The sequence below is a fragment of the Rhinolophus hipposideros genome (assembly GCF_964194185.1).
Source record: "Rhinolophus hipposideros genome assembly, chromosome: 4".
Classification (NCBI taxonomy): domain Eukaryota; kingdom Metazoa; phylum Chordata; class Mammalia; order Chiroptera; family Rhinolophidae; genus Rhinolophus; species Rhinolophus hipposideros.
Genome location: NC_138050.1, coordinates 42,362,589 through 42,380,175, shown reverse-complemented (window position 1 = coordinate 42,380,175; position 17,587 = coordinate 42,362,589). Strand labels below are relative to the sequence as shown.

The following is a 17,587-nucleotide window of genomic DNA, read 5'->3' as shown; positions in this document are numbered from 1 at the left end:
TTTTAATGCCATATTCTAAAGTTTGACTTAATCTTAAAAACCCAAAAGACCAATAAAAGTTATTAAGCAAGAAAAATAAATGATTAGGTTTATGTTTTAGAAAGATAATTCTGGGGTCAGCAAAGATGAATTTGAGATTAAAATCAGAGCATAGTCTTCTCAGCATTAACTGCATGAGAATTTTTGGGGACAAAGAATGTTAAATGAACAATTCTGGGGCTCACCCTTTAACTACTGAATCAGAATCTCTGAGCTCCAGGCCTAGGATCCTATATAATATATAACCTGTCTAACACAGCAATGATTCTTTTGGGCTTCAAATTCTAAGACATAGAGGCAAGGAGGCTACTTAGAAAGCTTTTGTAATTGTTCAGTTAGGAGGTGAGCTGAGTTGGATCAGTACGTGATGCCCTTCCAGACTAGCTGATAAACAAAACAATTGTTTTAAGACAATTGCATAATTAAGGGCTAAACTATTTGTTGCAGACTGTTCTGTGATCCTGGCCAAGTCATTTGATGCCTTGACATCATGCTTTTAAATGATAAAGCACTAATATGCAAATCTTATTTGAGTGTCACAAGTTCCCAAGAGATAGGGAAAGTATTTATCACCTTCAACTAACAGATTAAGTTTAGTAGGAAGATTAGATTAAGTCATTCTTATTCATTTGCTTGTTTGTTTACTGTCTGTCTCCTCACAAGAGAGTAGAATCCGAGGAGAGTAGAAACCTTGCTGACATTGATGGGTCTCTGGTGCAAAGATGCTTGGCACAAAGTAGGCTGGTGATAAGTACATTCTGAATAAAAGAAAGACAGAAAAAAAGGAAAAAAGAAAAAGAAAAAAAGGAACACTGCAATGTCAGGTAAAAGAAACCATATTGGGCAGGGGAATTAAGAGTTTCAGTCTTTCTTCCAAGTACTATTCATTCAACACATTCACTGTGCTGGATGCTGAAGATACTGCCCTTAAGGTATTGCCGGTGTTGATTCCTGGATTTGATTCTGTTATTCAGGAGCATGGAGCCCTGACAAGTCTACACTGTGGACGAAAAGGGGTGTTGTAATAAATCATAAATTCCTAACTGACCAAGTCATGCTGGGTAGTCACAACCCAGGCATATAACTTTTTCGTATAAGGTTTATCTTTGCCTTAAGCAAGCCCTGTCCATTGTTTCTGTGCGTCTAGGTTAACACACCTTTGAAATGCCTCTTTGCAGATCCCTCCTTCGAATACATAACCACCCTCAACAGAGCACATAATTTTAACTATTTTGTAATCTAATCCTTACCTTGTTGTCACGCAGGGGACCCTGCTCGCTGCGCCATTTGTTGTGTAGGGTCTCCGCTCCCGCTCCCCGCCCAAGAACGCAGGACACGGTAAGGCCAAAAAGGAACACCCATGGAGCCATAAGTAGGGGAGTCAAACCAATATATTCTCGTTGGCGGCTGGGCTGGAGACACAGGAAGCAGGATCTACATAATCTGCCTAACAGCAGTCCGCGCTTGCCAGCCACCATCTTCTTGCTAGCCCCCATTCCTTCTGCTAGCGTAGCCACAGCAGTTATATTAGTGGCCAATGGCTTATGGGTTACAGCTGACGGCCAACTAGCCACAGCTGCTGGCCATCTGATCACAGTTGATGGCCATTTACTACCCGAGCCAGCACCTTTCTATGTGAGGCCGAGAGCCTGGAAACTGATTTTTGGGGGCTTTGTGCCCACACTTGTTTTCTACCATCTTCATGTAATCTTCCTTATGTCCCCTCCTTAACTTCAAATGCATAAAAAACCCTGAAAAACTGTTATTCTCCAGAGCATTTTAGATCTTGCTTCTTGTACCTGTCATCAGTTTGGGCTCAAATAAACTCTTAAAAATTCTCTACAGGTTTGGATGTTTCTTATGTGGACAACATTAAACTTAAGCTTCAGGCTTTAGTTTCTTTGCAAAATGAGAGGCTGGCCAAAAATGAGATGACAACTAAAGCTTGGATTTCCAGCTTTCACTTTTGTAATTCATCTTCTTTACCGTCTTCCTTCAGCTCCCTGCTTTTGCGGTAAGCAAAGGGACGTGCTAGTCTCCATTCAGGACCAAGTCCTTGCCTACCGAGCAGAAGTTTAACCACTCCTCAGAACTGGTTTCTCAACGGGCTATAGCAATGCTAAACAGTAACAGCTCTGGAGGCAGAAAACAAATGTGGCACTAACTGTTCAGTTTCCTCCAAGTCCCTGGTGCAGGAGGCTGGTCCCCGCAGCTTGGGCCATCTCACCGCTCACCGCGATACTCTTTAGACAAGTTTTCCCAGGACAGTGAAGGTAAAGCCGGAGGCGCCATACCTTGCAAAGACGCTCGCCTCTGAGATGGCGGGGCGGGCCTGCAAATGATACCCGGGACCAGGAGGAAGGCTCTCATTGGCCGGAGGGCGGATGACCGGCTGGAGGCGGAGTTTCCCAGGGGTATATAAGGGAGGGGGTGTGTGCAGCCGATGTCAGTTTGGGAGTCTCTACCCCCTGTTGTCTGTGCCGTGGGACCTGAGCCGAGTCTCCCTCTGAGGCTTTCCCTCCTTCGCGGCTGGTCCCCCCACCGGGTTCTGCGGCGCCTCCCGACGCCAGCCCCGGCGCTCTTCCTGCATTTCCTCGGTGGTGCTTTGATCCGGGGGACTTTCTATTTGTTTTCTCCTCTTTCCTCTTTGTTGCTCTACAACCGGCCTCGCCGAAGCCCCCCACTCCGGAGGGAATTCGACTTCTGGGGAAAGGCGGCTGCCACGAGCCACCCCCGCGCCTCCTGCGGACCCGCCAGCACCCACCCCACCTGCCTCACCCACCGCCTGCGTTCGTTCGCCGGAGGAAGCCAGCCGCGAGTTCATTGATGCACCCATTCCAGTGGTGTAACGGTGAGTCCCCAGGGCCGAGGGCGGAAGGGCGCCGGGCTGGCCGGAGAACCAGGACCCGGGAGCAAGGCTTAAGATCACACTGGCTCGTTCTCCCTCTCGAGCCAAGTTTCTCATGAAATCGTACGTCCTCGTGCCCAAATCTGTTCTGCACGGCGCGGAATTTGAAAAAAAAAAAAAAAAAGAAAGAAATCGGGTTTAACTGAGGACGGAGAAGGGTCTCTGAACGCGCGGGGGGGCGAGCGACGTGGGGGCCGCGGGGTTCGCGGCCTTTGTGTGGCGGCTTCGCTCTTCTACCCGCTTCCCCTGCCTTTGTGCGCTCCAACTCTGTTCTTTGTTGTGGTTGTCGGAGGAGAATTAAATCCGCGCTCGGGCGAGGATCTAGAGGGAGCTCAAGTTCCCGGCCTGAAACTTTGCAGGCTATTTTAAATATGTATACAGTGCGGGACGGCCCGGGGGTGGCTTCCTCTGTGCCTTTGTTGGCTTCGCACTGGCTGCCAGGGGGCTTTGTGCCAGTGGAAAGTGCCAGATTAAAGAGCGTGGCTTTATTGAGTTGATAAAGCCTTGCAGATATCTCGGCGCCCTGCTATCCTTGAGTGCAGGGCTAGTCTGGCGGGAGCTGTGTGCTTTCTGGCCCCAAGGCCCGACTTCGACTTCGGTACCAGCTCCCGAGCCGCACCTCCAAACCCAAACCACCTCTCCTACCGGATTCACTACCCCCATCCCCGACCCGGCCTGCGTGATGCTAAATTTATCTCACCTGAGGCTGTTTTGCGGTTCAGGTGACAACAGGTTGGGCTTGGGTCTAATTCCTCAGCTACCTGAATTGAGGGCCTTCCTGAGCGGGTCACTTCAAAACCTGGCATGCTAATACCCTCCAATTGCCCTAGGGTCTTGACCGCCTGTACTAATGCTAGAACAGTTGAGATGGGGTTGGGGTGTGGCTAGCCTTATCTCTGAATATGGCAGGCAGGTTAGTTAGGGAAAATTCACTCTTGAGAACAGACTCCTGCCAGATCTTGGATTAATTATTTCAACAGGCTTTTGTTTTAAGGCAAGGTTTGGACAGCATATGTATGAGTACCCCCATCCCCCTCTTCCTCTTGCTAGTAGGATCTAATTTCCTGAAAATGAACCAAGCTGTGTGTGATAGGCGGGCACTGCCTGGGAGAGGGTGGAGGATGGGGGTGAGGAAGAAGAGTGCATCCCAGCATCTGGGAAAGATTCCCGTTGGCTGGGAAGGAGAAGCATTTCCCAGATCTTCTGGTCTTTCTGGCCAGCCCTTTTCTTGACGTCATTCCCGCTCCCAGCCTGCTCACTTAGATAAAACATTCTGATGTCAAGGCATTCATAGGTTGGCTGAGACAATGGAACAGAGACTTGAGGAGAAGAACCAAGAGGTTGTCAGTCACACTGGCCTTGATTCTGGGCAGCTCTCTTTCTTATGAGGTTTTTAGACCAGCAGAGGACTTGCTGCTTTGTCTTTTCACTTCTTAAAGTGACTGAAAGATCCTGTTATTTGACTCCAATGAGGAAGCAATCCCTCTCACCCTGGAGCCCCTCTTTCCTAGGGTTGGTACTCTGTCCTTACAAATTTTAGAGGAAAAATGACTCCTGTCAGCTTTTAGCATATATGTGTGTGTGTGTGTGTGTGTGTGTGTGTGTGTGTGTGTAGATTTTCCCCCCATTTTTTAAATAGTAATACAAGCAAATGGACCTTCTCTTGACTATGAAGCTCTTCTGACCCACACCTCTTTATCATCACATCGGCTCCTAACCTTATTGACTCAGTCCTGGAGTCCCAGGGAAAGCCTCTCATACAGATAAGATGGGCAAGATAAATTGGTGAGAGAGAGGACTGCTGAGGCCAGAGTACCTGCAGTGTGCACACACATACCCTCTGCAATAGCTACTGTCACCACTCTGTAGAGTCCCAGAATAGGAAACCAAATGAAGTTCTTTGTGGCCCTAAAAATACTAGGATACAGCTCATAAAAAGTGCAGGGAGACCCAAGGCAGATTGAGGGTTAGACCATCTTATAGCATCAAATATTGCTGGTGGGGGAGGAAGGTCTCATTGGCAATGAGGACACAGTTTCCTGGCAGGGAAGTCCTAAGACCCTTTTCCAGAATAGATGAGCCCTCCATGATGTCATCATGAAAAATTAAATTTCCTTTGGCCCACAGAGAGCAAAAATTTGAGTGGAGGGTAGAGGGATGATGAAAACTTCCTAACCCTTGCTGAAGCCTAAAAGCAAGGGCTTCTTGTTGGGCATAGCAAAGTTTAGTAGCTAATTATTTATTTTCAGCATAATCAAAAAAATCTTTCAGAACAAGAACTACTTTTTGTTTCCCCACAATGTCTAGGTCAATGCATAAATAAGGCCTTCCATGTTCTTGGTGAACTTGGTCATCCATTAGTTGAGGGCAGTTTCTGGGCAGTTCTCCCAAACATCAGTCTACTTTGAAGTAGACAGGTTGTTTTGAGAAAATTGGGAGTTATTTATCCGTTAACTAGTTATCAAACCCTAGGCTAGGCACTGGAGAATATACAAAAGTCCTCAGCTGTCCTCAGACCTGGGAGCATTCAGGCTGGTTAGGACTCTCATCTCTGATTTCACGATTATGGGAGCACCTCTACAGATGTGCCTCATTTCGGTGAAAACCTTTGTGTATGTCTTCCCTAGAAGGTAAAACCATCTAGTAATTCTTCCTTGCTTTTTTATCTTTAGTGTCTGTCATGGTACTTGTCATGACAAAGCACACTGTCATGGTAAGTCAATGCTTAATGCATGTTTGAGTGAAGTTGATGCTAGGAACAATTGGGTAATGTACAACAATTACTGAGTATGCAAGAGCCAGAACCCGTGACAGGACTGTGAGCACTAGAATTCAGGGAAGAGAGGGATCACTGCAATATCACAGAGACCAAGCTTGGCGCACTTTGGGAAGGGAGAGTTTCCAGGCAGGGAAAGTTGCATGAACAAAGGTATGAAGGCAGCGAGTGAGTACAAAGTTGGGCAAGAAATAGTGAGGAGACTGGCCCACTTAGGGTGGTGATGGAGGACATGGGGACAGAGAGTTTGAGAGGGCACCCAGTGCATACTTGTTCAGAAGGACTTGAAGCCAGTCATGAGTTTTGGAAATGCATGATAGAAACCGAGTGGAGGGACAGGACAGACAGACATGTGGGCTAAATTAGAGGAGGCACTAGACGTCAATTAGGTGTGAATAAGGACTTGGAATCGAATTGGGCCTAAAATCTGCTTGGCGTACGGACTTGGCAATACAATTGTGTGCAAAATTGGAAAGAGGTTTGTAAGAAGGCTCATTATATGGTCACAGATTGATCTAGGGAATAAAGAGGTATGAGATACATGGTGTCAAAAATGACTTCCAGTCTTTCAAGCTAGACTTGTGTTGAGTGGTGGTAGCACTAATAATTATAATGTAGAATTCTGAAATATATTAACAGGTTCTGGCTCCTAACCAAGATGCCAGGAAAGTTCTTAAACCTATGTTGAAGGCTTGAGTAGAGAGGTCTTTGGAGCCAGGCCTTGTTAACTGTTGGACTATAAACAGTTTAATGATTGAGTCTTTTAAGATTAAATTAGTCACATGAAAATGTGCTTGGGATGCAGCAAGTGGTGGTAAATTCTAGTTTTCCCCACTTTCTGAAATCCAAGAATTTTATGCTTACCTTTTGGATCACTGGTATTTTTGCCTGCAAACAGGAATAAACACCTAACTAGCTGATTGTTTACATTCTATCTTTTTTCCCCTTATGGTTAAGTAGTATAGAAAATTTACGAACTGCCAGAACCAGTAGTCCCAAGATAGAGAGTGGCTCCAGGATTGGATAATCTAGCAACTCAGCTGACATTATCTTTCCTCTTTCCTCCTCTTTCCCTGTTCTGTCAACAGCTTTATATTGAATGGCTCTCTTTCCAGCTATAGTTTGGCTGCCATCATTCCAGGTGTTTTGAGGAGATGTGACCAAAAAAGAAAAATCTTTCCAGCAGACATTCTGTTTGTTTCTTTGGCCAGAATCCTGTCACGTATCTGCCTCAACACCAAAACCTGGCAAGGGGAAGGTGACTATCAAGACTGATAGAACAATCAGGATTTATCCCTAAGTCAGGTGAGAAGGGGCTGCATCTAGTGGCTAGCCAATGCTTCCCATGCTACATGTACAGGAATCTGCTGAAGACCCTGTTAAAATGCAGATTCTGATTAATTTGGTCTGGGGTGAGCCCAAGATTCTGCATTTCAAACAAGCTCTAGGGAATGTCATTGAACTATGGAACTGCACAGTGAGGCTCTGAGTAGAAAGGGGAATAGTGGCAGTAAAAGCTGCAAATTCTACACACATACACACACTCACACACACTCCACTTTCTGGAACACTGGATTAGCTTTGGAGTGAGTAATTTCTGTTCTTTTTTCATTTTGCTGCTATGCCTTATGGGCTCTACCTGATGGAAGTATTTCCATTTCCTGCCCATTTCCTGAAGCTTTGATCCCCTAGATGGAGATGCTGTTGTAAGTCCTGTGTGTAGTAGTCCATTTCATAGATTGGTTAAATAATTTACCCATGATCACATAGCTAGTGTTAGAGGTAGGATAGAAACGGAAGCACGTGAACCAGGTGTAGGAGCCCAGACCTTGCCAGGTCTCTCTCCATCCTTGCTGACAGAGTACCATCAGCCCCAGGGGTAAATTTCCAACTATCATATTATTTTTCCTCCCCCTTTCTTTGCAGGGTGTTTCTGCGGCCTGGGACTGGTTAGTACTAACAAGTCCTGCTCGATGCCACCCATCAGCTTCCAAGACCTTCCCCTCAACATCTACATGATCATCTTTGGCACAGGGATCTTTGTCTTCATGCTCAGCCTCATCTTCTGCTGCTATTTCATCAGGTGGGTGGCTCACTGGCTGACCCGGGGTGGAGAGTCAGGGAGGAGGCCAGAGGTAGGGTGAGCTGAGGAAGGCTTCCGCTAGTCACTCGCCTCCCACGGGGAGCCCCTGTTTTGGGGACGGGTCTTAGCCTGCCCTTCCCTGGGTCCTTGAGGCCTGGTGTTTCTATTTCTATCAGCCTATCCAGCAAGTTGTCCCAGAGCATATAAGGTCACCATGAGTTGGGCTCCATTCCGCCTCTTGGCCAGTTATTCTAAGGTTGGTTGTCTTTTGACCGAGTAATATTATTGGTGGTCCCTGAACTGTCTCACTACTCCCTACTTACACTCTCTGGGTAGCCCGGGATACATGGGCATGAATTACACCAGTGGCACAGACCTCTGCCCTCTTGGGAAATCCTGTTGTCAACCCACCAGATGCTAGCTAATATTAGCAAGCTGATGTCTGGACAGCTGCTTGTTTATTCTGCTTTGTAAGCTCTTATTTTTGAGAGTGAAAAAAGTAAAAACGTCAATTACTCATATTGCACAGGGATCCGGGGAAGGACTAGCCAAGCTCCAAGAACTGTTTTCTCTCCTGTTGATAAGACATGGGAACTGGTGCTTGTTTTCTACCAGAAATTTGGGGCATGACTGGTATGTAGAGTGGAAATTAAAGTAGTGTTTCTGACAAGGGGATGCTTTTGGTATTAACAATTCTTCATTTTAAAAAGTCCCTAGGACTACAATTTTCCACTCAAGCTAGTATCTTCTCTGAAAGTACTTCGATTTTTCCCTCTTGTACAATTGAATCTAAAATTTGCATCTAACTAATAAGTGGAGGTGACAGTAGATTTCTGCTATCTCCCCACTCCCTCCGCTTTCCCCAAGCCTAAGTTTTCTTTCTCAAACTCTTTTGTCTTCCTGACCACCAACCACCCCCATCTGCCCATATCAAGCAATTGATGCAATTCCCCAGTCACTGAAGATGGACACATTCCAAATACCAGAGATTTGTGTATGATGCTGTGAGGAGTCTGTAAAACCAACTCTATTTGGTTCCTAAACACACACACACACACACACACACACACACAGAGGCTCACACATGCCAAGCTACAAAGGGGGTCAAGTGAAGAAAACCTAGAAAACCACTCTGGGCCTGCAAGTGGGTGATCAGGGTTCATTTCCTAATTCTGTCACTAATAGGTATGGCCTTAGGTTTTTAGCTATTCTTTACTAACTGCCACCTGTGTGCCAGGGATCATGGTTAGCATTTTATAAAATATTTAGTTCACTTACTCCTCAGAACAGCCCTCCAGTTTAGGTATTAGCCCACTTTATAAATGAGGAAGGTCAAGCTCACGCTGTTAAGGATTTGCCCAAGGCTGTGTATAGGGGGATATATAAAGGCGGACTAGGTTGGTGACAATTAACTAGTTTTTCAGATTCCATACATTTGACTTCTCTGATTCTTATTCCTTGAATGGGAAGAAGTGAGGCAGCTGTGGTATCCATGGCCACCGCATTACAGCTGGAGATTGGGGTCCTGCAGGACAGGCTGGGGAGCTGGTTATGACTGATTAATGTTTGTCTGGACTGAAAGAACAGAGCAGCAGAACCACAGGACACCCAGAGCTTTCCCCACTGGGGCTGTTCAACACCACCTGTCTCTACTGCAGTAATCTGTCCCTTCACCATCCCACCCTCTGTTCTATAGCCTGCCCAAAGCCAGTTGACCCTGCAGTTTCATCGTTCCAGAGGCTCACTGGTGTGTGGCAGCCTGTGGGTGTCTATATATAGAAAGACACACAAGTACAGAAGCCACTTCCTCTCCCTGCTTCTTGGTTTCCTTCTCAGCCAAAATAGACCCATGACCCCAGCTCATGACCTGGTGAGCTCATTGGCCAAGGCCAACTTCACTCCCAGCTACCCTTGCTCATTCTCTCCCCCCACCCCCCAGGGGCTGACCTCTGCCCTACACAGGATGGAGGGGCCAGTGAAGTACAAATAGGCAGGAAAGGAACAATTATTTTCAGGACTTGGCTGCATTGTTTGTTCCAACAGGGAAAAGAAGCAAAAGGAGAGCCCACTGGCAGTGGCTAGAAAATGGTGTCATTGAAATCAGGATATTTTTAGTAGCTTTGCTCACCCAGCAGCTGAGGAGGCCACCTGTCCAAAGTTGTTGGCACTATATCCCCTGCTGGGATGGCCCTATGTCCTTTTTTGCTTTGTTTTTTTTACAACCTTTCGGGCCCCATTTCATCACCTTGGTAACTACCTGATCCATACGTCTACATGTAGGGTGAAGGGTCAGCTCTGAAGCTCGTCATTGTTCTGAGCATCCTGGGCTCTGAGAGTCAGGCTTCTGGAGTTTCCCTGGGTAAGACCATTAAAAGGAGTCAGCCGATAAAAGGGACGAGGGTGGGGATGGAGGGCGCCGCTGGCATCCTATGACATAGCAGGCAGAAAGGCTCTGCACGCACTACATAATTATAGCCATTTTGCAGTTGAGGCTCACAGGACGTGTGGCATGCCCTTATTCTCCGAGTTAAGCAGGCTGCTTACCACTTCCTTATTTACTCTGTACACAACCTTGTAACAGCCACAGCGCCTTCCGTCAGAAGGTGGCTGTGAACACACTGACTAAACACTTTTCTGCCTTCCTCAGCTTAACTCAGTGTCAGTCAGGTAACAGTTGTCATGTATGCTTTGGATGCATCCTTTCCTGCCCTCACTTGGAAGTGGGACAGAGATGTGCGCACGCATGTGTGTGTGTGTGTGTGTGTGTGTGTGTGTGTGTGTATATGAAAGTGCAAAGTGAAAGATGGGACAATGGGAGTCCTGGTTAGACATTTAACCCAATCCTCCAATGACCAGAAACCCTCCAATGAGGGAAGAGAAAGGGGGCAGTGATATGCTGCCCCAGGCCTCAACCCTGTGGCAGGAGTCACTTAGACAACCTGGAGTTCCTAAGAGCCTCTTGGCACGTGTGGCCTCGCTAGGTCCCCTGACTTCCTGTTAAGAACCATAGAGATCTCCCAGCCTGATCTTCCTTACTTCCTTACTTCCTTACTTCCCTGGCTGCTTTGGGCATGGCTATGTCCCACCTTCTGTATCTCTCACCACCCTGGGAGCAGTTTCAGCTTTTCTGCCACAACCATGGAGCATCTTACCTCATGCCCTTTGGTGGAGGCATGTGATTTGAGGTTCTCTCTTCCTCTAACTCAGGTCAGCAGTCTGTTTCTGCAAAAGGTCAGCTGTTTTAGGCTTTGAAGGTCATACGGTCTCTATCTCTACTGTGCGAAGCAGCCACAGACAATTTGTAAACTATGAGCGTGGCTGCATTCCAGTAAAATTTGAGTTTCATATAATTGTCACATAAAATGAAACAGAAACATTCTTTTGATTTCTGCTTTTAACCATCTAAGGATAGAAACTATTCTTATGTTTATTAGCCTTATAAAACAAATGATCAGCTGGATTTGGCCCTCAGACCAGAGATTGCCACACCTACTCGAACTTGGCTTGTTTTGGAAGCTTCCTTCCAATAACTTAGACTTATGATAGAAATGACCAGTGGGAGAGAAAGCTCCATATGGCGCTCACACGTAGGAGGCCATAGAACTGCCTGTAGAATTCGGAAGGTTTTCCTTACTGAAAAATTAAATGGTGATAAATGGATGGAGTGATATGTAATCACGGTCCCAGCCATTTGCACAGTAAGCTGAGAGCTGTAGGCTTGTTAACTGAGGTGTTAAAGAGCGTGGGCTCTGTAATCAGACTTTGATTCAAATTCGGACACTGCCGCCAATTACCTCTGAAGTTTGGGCAAGTTAATTAACATCTTTGGACTTCATTGTTTTCTCATCTGTAAAAAGGAAAGTATCTCCCTCTAAGGTTGTTTGGAATCGATGGGCACATATGTGAATGTTAGTGCAGGAATCGATGCATAGCAAGCCCTCAGTAATGATTTTCCTATTGCCATGAATGACAACCTGCCAGGTTCGGGCTATTGGGAGTTAGGCTGCATGCAGGCCACCAGCTGGAAACAAAAAGAAGAAAAGAAAGAAGGGACTGCCTGTGTTTGCCTGGCACTGAAGGGGAGAGTGTGCTTTGGTTTCAGAATATTTGTGTTCTCGGGGTGGAAAATTCCCCAGGGTCAACAGACTTATTTATCCTGCTACTCTGGCTTAATGGAAATGTCCCTTTTAAGAATATCTTAACTTCTTGTATACATTCAATAAGCAATTGTTGATGTCTATCATTTGGGAATCTGTAGAAATTTATGTACTGGAAAATGGCAGGGAGAGTGAACGAACTATTCCGGATGGTCTACCAGGGAATCTGAGACCTGGCAGGAAATTTTGAGGCTGTTGAGCGTGAGTAACAGCCTGAGTCCTTAATCCACGCTGGGGGACCTGCATAGGTCCAAACCATATCCCATAGTCTCTAGGACGAGACACCCCAGTGGGGAGCACCCCTCCCTGCCCCCAGAATAATGCCAAGCCGCCAGCCTGCTTCTCCTACTTGGAATGGCTGTTTGTGTGAAGGCATAGTAACCCCTTCTCTTCCTTTTTTCTCCCCCAGCAAACTTCGGAACCAGGCACAGAGTGAACGATATGGATATAAGGAGGTAAAACACATCTTTCCCTGAGACTTCCTCCTCTGCTACTTGTCCTGCTAAAGACAGAGATGGAGGAGAACAAGCCTAAGCAGTCCTGGCCTGGAATTCCCTTCAGGCCCCCTCCCCCCCACCCGCCCTCTCTGGGACTAACTGTCTTCACTGTCCTCAAGTCTGGTTGGCCCAGGAAGGTTGGCTCAGAGCCCTCCCTTTTATGGGAAGAGGGAGGGAGAGGGAGGTCGGGCTACGCAGGGCTAAGGACTCCATTCATTGGTTGATACCACCTGACCCCTGTGGTTGGTTTCTTCTGACACCATGCCTCTTTTCTTTCTAGGTGGTACTTAAAGGTGATGCCAAGAAGTTACAGTTATATGGGGTGAGTGTACTGGGATAGCACATCTGAGGGCCCCACTGGGTAAAACAAATGGTACAGTCTCTGGTTTTCAGCCTGGACACTTTCAGGGGCCTTTTTAGTCTTTTAGTCTCTTCCTTCATATCTCCTTGGGCCAAATAAGTCACCCATCCTAGCATGTCATCAATAGATTTCATTATGTCTGGAACCACCATTGGCAGAAAACAAAGGGATCACAAAAGGGTTTGGATGAGTGGTGACACATGGCCTCAGGAAGCCTGCTAGGTGTGATGTTTAAGGGGAGGATGGTCATACCACTCCATGCCAGACTGCAGCTAACTTGCCCCATGTTCAGACCCATGACTTGTTTCTCCATTAAAGAAAAGACGGTCCTTTTACCCTTATATACACGCTGTCCGAGCACATTATGGATCAGACTAGTGTATCCATCCCTCTGGTTCTCCCCCTCCGCCCCACACACAAACCAGTTCCTGGGTTCCCCTCAATGCTGACTCCTTTTGGAAGAGGCCATTCCCATTCTTTTCCCACTATGCCTTTGAGGTCACCTAGCTCATCTCCCAAGACTTCCTTCCATAACCATGGACACCCCTGAGTGTGTTTGTGCTTGTCTGGAGCAGGGAGGACCACAGATATCTCAGATACCAGACTACTTAGAAATGGCCACATTTCGTCCCATTTTTGATACGTTATTACATCTCAGCAAGTTCAGATGTTTTCCAAGCATCTCTTTAAAAGAGTAATTTAGTTGAGTTTGAGGGGGTTAATATATAGGGACATAAGGCTGGATTTAAAGCATATAACTGACCACATACACCATACCCTCTCATCCTTACCTCCAGTTATTGATATGTGTCCCCTTGCCAAATGTATGAGGCTAGAATGGATTAAAAGCCATTTCTCTAGAACAGCACTGCCCAATGGAAACTCCTGTGATTATAGAAATGTTCTATATCTGCACTGTCAAACATGGGAGCTGCTAGCTACATTGTGACCATCGAGCACTTACAAGGCGGCTAGTGCAACCGAAGAAATAAAATTTTAATTTCATCTTATTTTGGTTAATTTTAATTTAAACAGTTACATGTGGTTAATGGCTACCATGCTGTCAATGTCGTTTTTTAAAAATATGATCAAAGTTTCTCTGGATGATAAGGAAACTGCTAGAGCTTACTCTTTTGAATGGGGTCAAGATAATGTGTATTTAGGATGGGTGAGTGAGGTTCTTCCCTGATCTCTCACGCTGCCCCTGTTCTTTCCACAGCAGACCTGTGCAGTCTGTCTGGAAGACTTCAAGGGGAAGGATGAGTTAGGGGTGCTCCCATGCCAGCATGCTTTTCATCGGAAGTAAGTGTCCACATTGGGGATGTATGTCCAGAGGTGCTTTTTAAAAGAAACTAGCAAGAAGCATCTTTTAGAACCTCCAACCTCTCCCCTCTCCCACCTATCCCTGTATCCTATCGGGATAGCAGTCAGGCTGGAGGGGTTAGACTGGGGCAAGGATAGAGAGGATTTGTTCTGAGAAGCAGCTGGGCTCTGAAGTACAGCCAGCCAGAGCAGGTTGGAATGTTTCAGTCTCTTTTGCCCACAGGTGTCTGGTGAAGTGGCTAGAAGTTCGCTGTGTCTGCCCTATGTGTAACAAGCCCATCGCTGGTCCCACAGAGGCCACTCAGAGCATCGGGATTCTGTTGGATGAGCTGGTATGAGTGCTGCCCCCACACCACGACTTGGAGAAGACCTCTTGCCTTGCCTCGTGGGTGCCTGGTCCCTTTGCATAGCTGCAGTAAACAAGACTGTTGGGTGGTAATGGCCATGCTTACCTGAAAGGGAGGGAGTGCAAGGCTGGTCTCCCACCATCAGGGTGAGACCAGACTGGCCCCACCTTCTTGCCTCCCGAAGTCTTCCCTGCTACTCAGTACTGACAGCATCACCCATTAAGACCAATGTATCCTGGTACTGGACGATTTACTAGCCTTGTCTCTGTTCTGGGGGAAAAAATCCACCCCTGTCTGTCTAAGAACTTGGAGCATACCCTTTCATAGTTCCCCTTAGGAGGAAAAGCTGCCCCAGAAAAGGGATGAGATGGACTCTGCCCTTCGCTCCTATCCACTCCTTCCATAAACAGGTTAGAAGGGAAGGAAGGAAGGAATGAAAGATGAAGTGCCTCCAGTAGAAGAAGAAGGGGAGGCGCTGTGGGAGATCAGGAAGAGCAGTGACATACAAAAAAGCAAAGTCAATGTTTACATGGGACCTATGGAAACAGGCTGGCTGGCCAGCCTGCTGGTTACAGGGTAATGGAGGGTCAGTCCCCTCCCCCTGCTAGGGTCTGAGGTGCTATCCATTCACTCTCTTCCTCAGTTAAACTCAGAGCTTCCTATTGGAGTGCCCCTCCAGAGAAAGGGCTTGTTCTACACTCAAATGGATTTCCAGGGGCTTTTTCTAAAAGAGCAAAAGGGGCCTGGGGATGGAGGTGTCTGAAGGTTAAGGTAGCAACAGATACCTTCTTCCCCGGTGTAAATAGTATTTTTATACTTCATCCTCACCATCTCAGGCTTTATACATGGAATCTCCCAGATGGAGAGGGTGGGGGTTTCTGTTCCTCCCCAGAGTGGGTGAGGGTGGGAGAAGGTATGTATTTAAAGGAAATTAAATTTAATAACAAGTTTCTCTAAACTTTTGTCTGTGGTTGTGGCCTGTGTCTGTTGGCCCTTTTCTGCCAAGAGAGGGAACAAAGTTCTCTAACTGCCTCTTTTCATTTCCCCACACTCAAATAAAAAACACACAAAGGTTCTTAAAAAGAAAAATTGGTATTAGATTATTATCTGCCACAAAGATTAAGGCTATTGTCGATGTACTTTAATACCTGACTGAGCCAGGCTCATTAATTGGATTTCTAGAACATTTTTCAAGAAGGTCGATGAATGCCACCATAGTGTTCCACTGACTAAGAGTTAATAGAATTCTATTTGTAATTCAAGGAATTGTGTTCTTAACATAACTAAAAAGGTCTGGGTTGCTATCATAGAGGCTTGATCTCTTTTTCCTTATACTTTTCTTACCTGCCAGCTGTGATCACTGACCCATCCGACCCTCCCATGCCGTGTTTAGAAGTGGACTCAACATTTTATGCCCCTGTGTGTACTTGAATCTTGCACGCACGTCTTCCACACCTGCTCTGTCAATGTCCCAAGGGAGCTGAATCAATAATGGATTGAGTGCCAGGAACTATCTTCTTGGCCAACATAAGTATGGAGCATCTGGGCTGTGGTCGCCCCCTGCTTGGTGGAAGAGGGCAGTGCCAGGGATCACCCCAGGTGGCAAGCCTTGCATACTGTGCGCAGTAGGAGCATTGCTGAGCACAGTATAGTGTCGTGGTGGGTCACGACACACAAGAGATGCCCATGTACCCAGAGGAGCCAAGCCCAGGGGTAGGCGGTGCTCTTCTACGCCAGGAGGCTGGCACAGTCGGTCTCACACTGGACACACCCGAGGTGCAGCTGGCACCGGTCTTGGTGGGGTCCTGTGCCTGAGGGCGTGCCTGTTTTGTCACTTCACACTTTTAGAGGTTGTTCATACTCCTTAAATCCTCTACCACCTGCCTGCTGCTGCCAAGCCTATGGGGCCTGGTCTTTTTTTCATCGGGGCTCCACTTCCTCTAGTGCTACCAGCTTGCTTTAGTGGGGAATAAAATGCATTTCCTAAGCAACACAGTCCTCCCTCTAGCTCCTGCTATAGCCTCCAAGTGGGTGCATTGCTGGGAGGAAGTGGGGAACAGTGGGCTACAGGTTGGCTTCAACATCTACATGCTCCTCCCTCACCATCTGACCTTCCTCTCAAGGAAAACTCATCAATCATGGCATATTATCAAAATGTTGGCACTAAAATGTCTGCAAACTTGACCAGCATGATCCTAAAGTCAAAATGACAGGGTGAAAATGCCTTGTATTATTTTCAGTGCTTCATTCAATACAGCAAGGTAAAATGGTACTACAGGGAAGAGAAAAGTGGGTATTTTGGGTTATCAGATGTGAACTGGTAGCCAATCACAAGTTAAATAGTCACAAGTTCCAAATTCAGTCATTAGTGTGGTCTTGTTCCTCAGGCCAGCGTTCCTAGAACACCCGCCACCTGGGCCAGGCACTGTAAGACAGGATGATCCTTGCCTTTGGAAACGGGGGAAGCACTGTATTTTGGGTGAGCAAGCTTGTGGCAGATCCTTAGCTCAACTGGTGTGGAAGTGACAGCAGGGGTGTCTGCAAGGAGATGATACCTGAGCTGAGTCTTGAAGTATACGGACTAAAGGATTCCAGGATTGACAGGCCTGTTGGGTACCAGAGAATGCAAACAATTCAATATGAAGTTGAGGTGGGGAAAGACTGCGATGAGATAGTTTTGTGTGCTGCCAGGAACCTGGGACTTGGTAGAGAGAGAATCCTGAAATTTCTTTAGATCAGGCTTTTAAAAGATCTGGAAACCATTTTAGAGCTAAGCCAATGCTTTTCTTCTCTGTGCATGAAATATTCATGGGCAACAGCAGTGCACTTAGTCCTGTTCCCATTACTGAAGAATTCGCACTCTAAATGATTCAAAGGGAAACAAAACAAACCTGAAGAAATCTGGGTGATAATCATACGTACCAGGATTCCAGTAATCTACACAAGCACACACCATTTCATCAATCAAAAGATAATGAGCACTTACCCACCAAGTTCTTTCATAAAATACAATTTTCTTTCCTTCCTGTATGTACCCAACTCCTGTATTCTGAGTCTGGGATTAGGAAAAGTGTTGAGAAAAGCAAATAAATGGCA

At 46.5% G+C, this 17,587-nt stretch overlaps 1 protein-coding gene across 4 annotated transcripts; it reads left to right on the top strand.

The window, feature by feature from the left end:
• Positions 1-2,217: 2,217 nt before the first annotated feature.
• Positions 2,218-15,799, top strand: RNF122 (ring finger protein 122). Of its 4 annotated transcripts, none has more exons than XM_081045736.1 (7): positions 2,218-2,312; positions 2,716-2,890; positions 7,650-7,806; positions 12,373-12,418; positions 12,741-12,782; positions 14,041-14,123; positions 14,368-15,446. In XM_081045736.1, exons 2-7 carry the CDS (start codon positions 2,866-2,868, stop codon positions 14,480-14,482), a joined length of 468 nt encoding a protein of 155 aa, XP_080901862.1. In that variant the 5' UTR covers positions 2,218-2,312; positions 2,716-2,865; the 3' UTR covers positions 14,483-15,446. The 4 variants fall into 4 exon arrangements, with proteins under 4 accessions (XP_080901862.1, XP_080901861.1, XP_080901864.1 ...); XM_081045738.1 differs by lacking the exon at positions 2,218-2,312 and adding an exon at positions 6,812-7,028 and having other exon boundaries at positions 2,500-2,890; positions 14,368-15,799; XM_081045735.1 differs by lacking the exon at positions 2,218-2,312 and having other exon boundaries at positions 2,485-2,890; positions 14,368-15,453.
• Positions 15,800-17,587: the final 1,788 nt, after the last annotated feature.

Excerpts from the sequence above, each read along its gene's own strand:
- RNF122 (XM_081045735.1), top strand. The coding sequence starts at position 2,866 with ATGCACCCATTCCAGTGGTGTAACG. Across the intron at positions 12,419-12,740 it reads AACGATATGGATATAAGGAG|GTGGTACTTAAAGGTGATGC; the intron begins GTAAAACACATC and ends TTTTCTTTCTAG. Across the intron at positions 14,124-14,367 it reads CAGCATGCTTTTCATCGGAA|GTGTCTGGTGAAGTGGCTAG; the intron begins GTAAGTGTCCAC and ends TTTTGCCCACAG.